An 11,075-nucleotide genomic window follows, 5' to 3' on the forward strand; every position below is an offset into this window, starting at 1 on the left:
GTATCTCTCCTCAATCCTTCCCCCGTCATCTATCCACATGGCAAAACTAACAAAAATGATGGGAATCTTCATTTGGCGCGGAGCCCCTGCACGCATCCCAATGACACAGTTAGCACGATCGAAAGACAAGGGTGGCCTGGAATTGCAACTCTTCACGATCAAATGCAAGTCGCTACTGTTTAATCGACACCTCCAGGAAATCAATAGCATGCCATACTATCTTTCTCTTCTGCAACCAACAAACAACGGCCCGGTCCGCTGTCTAGCAGACCTTCCCGATGTGAGAGCAGTCAGGCAACTGCAAAACCAAATCCCCGATCAGTTGATGATTAATCCAGCGTCTGGTGCTGTCTATAAACACCTCGCAGAACAGACAGACGAACCTAAAATCCAATTGGCATACCCTAACGCACGTTGGACGACTATCTGGCGTAATATTTCAGGTCCAAGTCTCTCTCCAGCACAGAAACACAACCTATACATGCTCGTCAACGAGAAATTCGCACATTGAAAATTGCACCACTCCATTGGATGCGGAGAATGAGTAGTGCCTTGACAGCATTGGTACAGTGGAAACTATTTCTCACAATCTCAGAATCGCATCAATCACGCCTGGAAGACGACAGTTCGCATTCACCGACTTGTTAAGGCCAACTCTAAGCGGAATAGTACCTACGCTGAGAACAAAAATATTAAAGCTATTTATCGCTTACATCACTTTTATTGACAACGACAATGGAAGAATTGATGTACCAGCACTAGAATTCCATTTGTCATGTGAAGATTGAATTATTACCCTGTAATTAACTTTTAGCTTTCTCGATCAATAAATGTTTTAACAATAAAAAAAAACTACATACATACATACATGCAACAGTGAGGACAAAATTTCTCAGCCTAACCAAATCATACTGAATAGGGGACGAGGTTAATTCACCAATTCATTGAGAGTATTTTTTCTCGGTGCTAGAATGCATTAATGCAGGTCGCTGCATCAAATATTGTTTTAGAGCTTTCTAAAACATGAACTTCACCCCTGAACATTGAATAAAATCGTTTTTAAATAAAAAAATAAGTTTTCTAAGGAAACATCGAAAAATTCCGGGATCCCGGGATTTCCCGGGATATACGAACAAGTTCATCCCGAATCCCAGGACAACGAAAATGGCTGTTTGGACTGCTCGGTTCGAAGCTGTGCAACGCAAGTTCGTACGATATGCCCTGCGTCATCTCCCATGGACGGACCCGCTGAATTTACCACCGTATGCTGATCGCTGTAGTCTGCTGGAGCTAGATACTCTTAATAGGCGGAGAAACGTGGCGCAATCCGTTTTCATCGCTAAACTTCTGTTATCCGAGTACGACGTGCCAGATTTGTTGGCAAAAATTCCATTGTAGGCACCCTCACGATCCCTTCGACCTCGAGATTTGCTCTTCGAAGAAAGGCATAACACTAATTATGCTGCCAATAGCTGCTTTGTCACTATGATCCGCCATTTCTACGAGGTGTCGGACCAATTCGACTTCAACATCAGTTCATCCGCGTTTCGTCAACGGCTAAGCAGATATTTTATCAACTGACCTTTAGTTTTAAATTTTCATGTAGACGACTCAGTCAGATGAAATAAGCAAAATAAATAAATAAATAAACTGTTTCATGGAGTACAAGATTGTGCCACCTGAATGGCGACAGGTCAACGTAATAGCTATTCAAAAGCCTGGGAAACCAGTGTCTAATCACAATTCATACCGACCGATTGCCATGCTATCATGCATAAGAAAATTATTGGAGAATCATTTCCAGAGTCGACCATTGGGTCGAAGAAAATGCATTGCTTTCAAATACTCAGTATGGATTTCGAAAAGAGAAAGGAACAAACGATTGTCTAGCGTCCCAACAAACATTCACTAATTGAACTAACATCAGTGTAATGATATAATTCAGCCCTGTGTTAAATTGTGTCTGTACTATTTCTTATCGCAACTTCTGTTCAAGCTTTGTTTACACAATTTTGGCAAAGTTATACAACTGCAACATCTCATTTTGAAAAACAACTTTATTATTATTTTACTAAGCCTCAATTCAGCTACATGTGAATTCTTCGAAAATAATAACGCATTGAAGGAAACATCGTCAAAATCTCCAATGAACGTATTTTGAAGCAATTGCTATTTTAATACAACCATTTTAAAAATTTTCTAAATCGGGTTTCGAACTGCTGACATTTTATCATCCGCCGGTAACGTTGTCATCTGCGCCATCCTTGATTTATAAATCGGCCCTTAGTGCATAACATAAATAATCTTATTGCTGAATATGAATCATAATTGGACTCTTATTCAATACGTCAATCTGTCAAACTACAGTTTGTTTATAACTGTACAAGATTTTTATTTCAACCATTGTTCATGCTATTTATGAATTTATGAAAATGTTTTTTTTTGTTCTTTATTTGAGTGATTTTTAAGATTAACAAAGTTCATTACTATGAAAATGAAATCAATTTATATTCGGGCTTCCTCAGAATCTCTTGACAAACGGTTGCGATATGATTGTCAAATGCTGAGATTATTCCAATTTCGCCGCAATAAAGATCAACATCCATGCGATAATATTGGGATTTCACACGTAATGTCCGGCTTTTAGCAAATTTAATTCCGCATGAATGCATGATTTTTTTTCATTGGTCCAGCAGTTTTGTTCGTTAAAATCTCCGACAGCTTATTAAATCACGAATATAAAAAGCATGTCTTGAAAATAAATCATAATTTTTTTATAAATCAAATTTTCCAGATCTAGAATCCAGATTTTCTCTCAAACAGGAAAAAAGCATAATGTTTTCTTCCACTGTGCGATAGATCAGATAAATGTGAAATCCAATGGTTAAGAAGGACAAAGGTTAAGAAGGTTGTCCAATGCTTGCTTATTAACTTACTATTCAAATTCAATCCGACCACCCTTTTAGAGCATCACATCATAGTCGAACAGAGAACTTTTAAAATCATTAGTTCAGCACATTGTTAAACTTCCCCAATGTGCTGAAATGTGATAAAACGAAAACGTTAGTTCGACTTCAAATAAAGGTAGTAAACAAATAAATAGGGCATGTCGAATATTAGTTAGATTAAATGCTGAAATGAAATCTGTCTAGAGAATTATTCAGCATCCATTTTATTCAGCTACAAAGATCACAAATAAACAAAAATTCAACCTAGATGCTTATTTGTAGCTTGTCGTTGTTTGTTGGGGTTGCTTTCTTCAGATATACAACTGGCCTTTGCGCACAAGGAGCAATTGGCTTTTTGGATATTAAGGGCGCTTTTGATTCAGTTTCTAAACAAGTACTGTCAGACAATCTGCACAGTAGTGGATTACCCGTTATTTTGAATAATTTCTTGTACAATTTGTTGTCAGAAAAACAAATGAACTTTACACTCGGCACTCTGACAACTTCCAGAACTAGCTACATGGGCCTTCCCCAAGGTTCATGTTTAAGTCGCTTGCTTTATAATTGCTATGTTGAAGATATTGACAATTGTTTGGAAGAACAATGCACGCTCAGACAACTTGCATATTGACAAATGTTTGGAAGAACAATGCACGCTCAGACAACTTGCAGATGATGCCGTGGTCTCTCTAAGAGGTCCATGTGCAGCTGTCTTGCAAGGACAAATGCAAAGTACCCTAGATAATCTGACTGTTTGGGCCAGACATTTGGGGATCGAGTTTTCACCGCAAAAAACTCAGTTGATTGTGTTTACTAAGAAGCGGTATCCTGCTCAACTGAAACTAAAACTGTTGAATGATGACATCAACCAATCTTTATCTTCTAAATACCTTGGGGTCGTGTTTGATTCTAAATGTACTTGGAAACTTCATTTTGAGTATTTGATACAAAAATGCCGGAAAAGGATCCATTTTCTACGTTCTATCTCCGGAACCTGGATGGCTGCTCACCCGGAAGACCTCATCAAACTCTATAGAACGACTATTCTCTCTGTTTTAGAGTATGGCTCTTTCTGCTTCCTCTCAGCAGCTGATTGCCACCTGATCAAATTGGAACGAATTCGGTATCGTTGTTTGCGTATTGCCCTTGGCTGTATGCATTCAACGCAAACATGAGCCTGGAGGTGCTTGCTGGAGTCAGTCCTTTAAAACACACAGCTCTCACTTAGAATACTCGTCAAATGTGGAACAAGTAACACACTTGTCTTAGATAACTTCGATAAAATGATTGAACTGTCTTGTCGTTCAAGATTCCTTAGAGTTTATCTCAACTACATATCAACAGATCTTTGTCTTCCGTGTTATAATCCACCTCGAATTCACTTCACCAACGACAGTTCCTCCATTGAACACGATCTGTCCATGAAACATGCTATTCAAAGAATACCAGATCATCTTCAACAAACATCTATTCCCTCCCTTTTTTCAGAAAAATATGAACATGTCAATTGCAACAACAGATAATTAACTGATGGTTCTCGCATTAACGGATCCACTGGCTTCGGTGTATTCAATGTAACTTCAAACACCTTCCGAAAAATTCAGGAACCGTGCTCGGTTTATGTTGCTGAGCTGGCACCAATTAACTTCGCTTTGGGGATAATTTCCAATCAGCCCGTAGACCATTGTTTCATCTTCTCGGATAGTCTTAGTTCTATCGAGGCACTCCGGTCGATGAAACCTGTTAAGCACGCATCTTACTTTCTTACAAACATAAGAGAGCAGATGCGTGTTTTGGTCGAAAGATCATTAAAGATTACCTTTCTTTGGGTCCCATCTCACTGCTCAATCTACGGCAATGAGAAGGCAGACTCGCTGGCAAAGGTGGGCGCACAGGAAGGTGAAGTTTATGATAGACAATACTCGAGCAACGAATTTTTCCCATTAGTCCGTCAGAGTACTCTTCAAAGTTGGCAAAGAAATTGGACACACAACGAACTTGAACGGTGGCTATTTTCAATAGCTCCAAAAGTTTCTGGGCGAGCGTGGTTCAGAGGTGAGGACTTAAGTCGAGGCTTCATTCGCGTGATGTCGAGACTTATGTCTAATCACTATTCACTAAACGCACATCTGATTATGATTATGATGACATCGATCACGTAGTTTGGTCCTGCTCGGAAAATGATGCCTCCAGAGAGCAATTATTGGATACCCTTGTGGCCCGAGGTAAACAACCCTTCAGGGAAGTTCGCGGTGTTTTGGGAGATCGTGATGTTGTCTATATGCAGGCCATTTATAGTTTTTTTTGTGCTTCTGACATCAAAATCTAACATTTGGTTTTTTTTCTTTCTTCAAAGTTTTTTTTTGTTCTGTCTCTGCCTTTTTGTTCCGTAAAGCTCCATAGCTCTTGCCATCCGGAAGATGCTCCCAGTCGAACCATTCCTCGAGCACGACGACACGCCACATCGTCACTGACGCCAAATGCCCGGATGAGAAGCTGAAATTTCCTGATCCCAAATCCTAAGCCCCGTCCATCCTTTAACATTGTAAACTAACCTCGAGTCACCACGAGTACGCTGGCTTCTACCCCCCTCTTACTAACCGTATAATAAAATGATATGGATTGTATATATCACAAATGGCTCCGTAAAGTGTTATACACGCCTGAGCCTACCAAATAAACGAAATTGAAAAAAAAACATGTAACCGTAAGGCTCTCGCCTGCTCGGCTTAAATCAGATCATGAGAAAAAATCGGGTTAATCTAAGCCTACTTGATGCTCTGCCGTGGGGCAAGTTATGAGCTTCCTAAGATCTTTGAAATTGAATGTTCGATGATTCATCGTTTATTGATCTTCAACGCTCACTAATGGAAGCTGATTGAGTGAAGCGAATCACTTGGTAACACAACAATGAGCGTCGTTCCGGTGCGCTGATAGAAGAAGTCATTCAAGCATTCTAAAAATGAAGACCTCCATGAGTCTGGAACTCTAGTACACTGAATGGAGGCGTTGGAGGGCAAATAAAGGAGAACGTATGATGTGATTTGATTGTTTGGTTTCATTGTACTAGAGCAAGCGGGGTACGAATGCAAAAATCGTTGGTTACATGGATACCTCACCACGCCTTGGCTTGTTAGACGGTGTTGCTTATTGTTTATCACAGCAACGATCGCTCCTACACAGATAGAAAAATCCACTGAAATTTACGCTAAAAATCATGCACATATTTAAATGGAACGCCATTATTAGCGCAATTCCACACGAGATATAGCCTAAATGTATGCAATATTTGACGTGAATCGTCAATATTGCATACACGTTGTAAACAATCTTGTTAGGAAGAGGATCATTCCAGCGTAGAATAGCGTAAATTTCCGCATGTTAAGTTTTACGTGCTGTTTATTTTTCATATTTTTTTTCTGTGTACTCATTGTTTGACATCCATCTGAGTGAGGCAGTTCACTTATTGGCTATGGATGTAGCATAGATTGCAAAAGATCAATGCTCACAATGCTCACTCACACTTCCAATGCCTGCTCTCGTGTGTTTTATTTGTGATGGCGAAGTATCAGAAGTAGAGTACCTCCTGTGAAGTTCCAATGAGATCACTGGTGTAATTCTAGCTGCTTCGATAGGGGAGTGATGCGTCATATGTCGGTTTTATTATTATTTATTCAGCCTAAGGCCGGAGTGGCCTCTGCGGTACATAACAGTAGTCTCCGTCTACTGCTGTACGTTACCAGTCACGCAGTCTACGGAGAGTCCGTGAATCGTCTTCCACCTTGATCGCTGCACACCTCGCCTTATTGTGCCTGTCGAATCGTTGTAGAGAACCTTTTTTTACTCCAAGTGCTCGTCCACAAGCATTGTCCAGACCTCGTACGTACGCTTTCCTGCCACGTTGCGTCTCCGAATTTGTCTGCTGATATCGTTATCGGAAGTCAAATGAGCCCAAGTACACGAATTCTTCAACCACCTTGTTTTTGTCGAATAGCCGTTGTTTTCTCTTGAGCCTACTTCGTCTTCAACGTGTTAATCACTAGCATGGAGAACTGGAGTGCGATAAGCTGCAGCGAGCCTACTGGTTGACTGCTATCGAGTGTCAGAGGTGGCATGCCACAAATGGTCTTCCAGCTTCCAATTGGCCACACTATCACTCGTAGTGCGAGGTGCACATAGTGCGCAAGGATCAGTCATTGCCCCTGAAATATTCCTGGTTAGTGCTAGGAAACCGACTAGTGCAAAGGGATTTGATTTTAGTGAGTCGAGTGTAGTTAATCCATACTCACACTACATTGGATACGCTTGACCAATGTGCAGAATGGAGATTTCCGTTGCCATTTTCTAAAACAATTGAAGGTCTTATGCCTTGCGTTCGTTTTTTTCCATAATGTCAGCGAACATTGTGCGCAGAACTTTACTCTTAATCACACCGACCACAAGAAAGTTTGCCTCCATAAAAATCCATTATATATGAATCCGAAATTTGTAGCACATTTTGTCATCTTGTATCCGTCGGATCGCTATTTGATTTATATAGAGAATTATGATAAAAACAAGCATTTTCGGAGGACTAAAATTTATATGAGATGTCAATTGAAGTCAGCACTTCAATGGACTACTTTAGAAACGTTTTTTTATTACTACAATTTTTTGTAAGGACATGGCCGACGCTATTGTTAATTTCAAATATTATTTATTATTGAATTTGTCTTATGAAATTGTCTAATTAGTTTTGATTACATTATGTTTTGATTATCATTCTTAAGTTTGTTTGAGCTACAATCTCCAAGTTATGAATAATATCGCAAAAATGGCAATTATGATGCCATGCATCACTTAAACACACTCCACATACTTTGTAGTACATATTCTAAGTATTTAGCTTCAATCAGGCAAACAAAAAAAATGAAATTTTGTATGAAATTTCTTTCCCGTTTTTGGCAACATTAAAATCCCGTCGTGTTGCCAAAATCGGGAAGGGACTGTAATTTAGGGTTTTTTTCCTGTTCGGGTGTGCCACTGCGACCAGTTATTAGATCTATTGTAGCGTTACCCGTATCTTTAGTGTTTAAGTGCATGTCGAATTACTCCATTACTATTGATAAGCAATGCAGTATCGGTTTCGATACAGTTGTTGTTTTGTTTTCTCAAGATCACCATGACAAGGCCCCGCTATTTAGACCCTTCACAGAGAGCTATCCCATTGAAGGCGCGCCCCTTATCAATAGGAAATCAATCCTGTCTTGAGAAAACAGAACAGTAATACTATTTTGGCCATGCATCGGAGCCCTAGCCACATCCTTGTCTTGCTTCTAGAATATCACCCGTAAAACTCTTAAAACCCGGGATTTAGCTCTGTCTACAAGACCATTTCAAGCAAGAGAATTTGTTCAGTAATAAGAACTTCCGTGTGTTCCTCTCACTACCATTTTTCACCAGTTCAAGAAGAGTTAGTACGTATTTAAACCCCTAACTCGACTTTTCCAGCAGTCAGTTCAACCTAGGGACGGGTACCGAGGTTTTTTAACTAATTGCTTGAAAAGTTGTTTCCGCTGCATACAGTTTAGCCTCAAACCAGAGGAATTCGAGTCTTTGAACTGTCTGCAAGGTAACATTAATTATGTTTTATTTCTGAGACTGCTGTTGGTAGCGGGGACTAAATACGATGAATCCTTAATTACCACAACTTATTGCCCTAGCTAGGAAAATGGATTAAGCTAGGGCTCTGTTTGATAGATCTTACACCGCAACACACTACGTTAAAGTGATCTACCGTGTTACGGGATTAAGGATTTTAGGGTTATAAAGTTGTTTACTTTAGGATAAAATTGACTTTTTCGATAAAAAAATGATCGTTTTTCCAAAGGAAATATTTTTCACCAACATATCTAGGATAAAAAACTAAACCCGTAAGGCAATTAAGGAACTAAAGAGCTTTCATCTCATATATAATGTAGGGGAACGGTTCGCCACTTCATCTCATAGCTCCTATTTCAATCCCATCAAAAACAAAGCAATGGAAAGGAATTTGGTTTGTTTATTATTTTTATGATTTTTTCAGCAGTGAGCACGCATGTTGACAAAAAGAAGCGACAAAATTGGTGCCGTATTTCTTTGTTTAGCGATGAGATGGATATATGTACAGTGAGATGGAAATCGGAACATTCCTAGAAGCGCCAACTCAAGAATTTCTAAGAAAATCGCAATTTTCTGCAACACTGTTTATTCTTAAGAAAGTTCGCACAAATTTCGACCCTACTTATGTTGATGATTTCCGATCTGGTGAAAACTGTCCAAACTTTTTTGTCTAAGTCTAAGAAATTAAAAATCAGAATTTTCTATTAGGGGAGTGTAGGGTAAAATAGTCCTTTAAAAATAAATGTCAAAAAATACATCAATTTTTATGTGAGTTCTAGCAGAAAATACATAAGTTTAAAAACACTATTTCTTCTTCCTTTCAATTCATCTATATTTTTCGTCTCAATAGATACGTATATCCTTCGCTGATCTATAATTAGATAACAAACTATTTGTAGAACAATTTCCAACAGAAGTAAAATAGGAGCAAAATAAGTGCCTTAAACATTGGCACGTCTTTCGCAAACTGGAACGTGCTTGTTAACATTTTTTTTAATAAGCTACAATTAATGTGGGTACCGGTAGTGATGTTGCTTTTACAGCTATGCGAAAAAAAAAACAATTATTCTTAACGACAAATGAGCAATTTCAGTAAATTGGGTAAAATAGCCTTGTAAAAATAAAATGTCAAAAATTCATAAATTTTTATATGTAAGCTCAAGCAGAATATACATCAAACTTATTGAAACTTATTTCAGTGCGCCGACTTAAGAACAATCAATCAAATTATGAGTTTCTGCACATTGCACTGTTTGTTTGCAACGCAACTCCATTTTATCGAGCATCTGGCTGAAACTTACAAGGTTTATTTCTATATGTAGATGAAACTATTTGGCAAAATATTGGGATGGGGAGAGATGGGTAAAATAGTTCTCCAAATATAAATAATGTTACGAAACAAGATAATCCTAACCACACTTCTTAGATTTGATATATACATTTTTCCATTTCCTCATGCCGAATACTATTGACTAATTTTTCTTTGTTCCACAGCTCCCAGGCGGTACAGCCGAATCAGATGGAAGAATTCGGATTGGTGATATTATAACTAGTCTTGATTCCGAAAAGTTAAGCAATTTGTCATATGATGATTGTTCACTTTTGTTCAAAACTGCTCAAGGAAAAATATTTCTTTCAATTTTAAGACCAAAGCCGAAAAATCGTGCAGTGTAGATAAGTAATGTTTTCTAATATATATGTAAGGTTTTTAATTTATTAATTTAGCTACGAACATAGACAAATGCGCCTTAGTAGAGGTATTTAATAGTGAAAATTAACAATGTTAATTGTCCAAAAGTTCTAAAATAAACCGACATTTGTTATATAGGATCAGTGTACCAGTATTGGCTATAGTTAGTCGTCATATCATGATAAAGTCGATTTCCTCGATATTCTCTCAACAAACGGATGATGTCTGGACATTAGGTAGTAGTTTAAGATTTATTTAGTTTTTATGTAAACCGCTTAAAATTTTTTAAAAGAAGTTTCAAAACTAGTTAAATATGAACTAGCTATGACCATAGTTTTCTAGTTGTCAACTGTCATAATCAGTTGGCCATAAAGGTAAAGAGTTGTAGATTAAAATGGTTATTTAGTCTTCAATAAAACACAAAAAACAATTGAAATGTCTTAAAGAAGTGAGAAAATAATCAAAGGTTCAATAACCTATTAACATTCATGTAAATGGTTCAATGATGCTATATTGTTAAAATATATTGCATATTTTTTAAATATGAATAAGAAAAGAAATAAAGCACTTAGGAACAAGTTACATGCATATCAATCACTGTAGCATCCCTGCTACCATTCTAATTTCGCCGTAATTAATCAATATCCTCATTGTTCATCCGCAACAAAGCATCCACACTATTCAAGCTATTCATTAGGGTGTCCCAAAAAAAATCGATGTTCGAAAAGTCATGGTGCTCAACCCTGAAATGAAAGATATACCTGTCTGGATAATTTTTGTAGAACAAACCGAATTTC

General features: G+C 38.0%; 1 protein-coding gene across 4 annotated transcripts in view; it reads left to right on the forward strand.

Annotated features, from left to right (window-relative positions):
- The window catches only part of LOC134211769 (inactivation-no-after-potential D protein), a 291,678-nt gene extending 280,818 nt beyond the window's left edge, over nucleotides 1-10,860 (forward strand). For all 4 annotated transcript variants that reach the window (XM_062688989.1, XM_062688990.1, XM_062688991.1 and 1 more), the window contains one exon: nucleotides 10,083-10,860. In XM_062688989.1, coding sequence (XP_062544973.1) covers nucleotides 10,083-10,262 — 180 coding nt within the window. In that variant the 3' untranslated portion in view covers nucleotides 10,263-10,860. The remainder of the gene's footprint in view (nucleotides 1-10,082) is intronic.
- The last annotated feature ends 215 nt before the right edge of the window (nucleotides 10,861-11,075 follow it).

Source organism: Armigeres subalbatus, chromosome 2 (genome assembly GCF_024139115.2).
Source record: "Armigeres subalbatus isolate Guangzhou_Male chromosome 2, GZ_Asu_2, whole genome shotgun sequence".
Lineage (NCBI taxonomy): Eukaryota > Metazoa > Arthropoda > Insecta > Diptera > Culicidae > Armigeres > Armigeres subalbatus.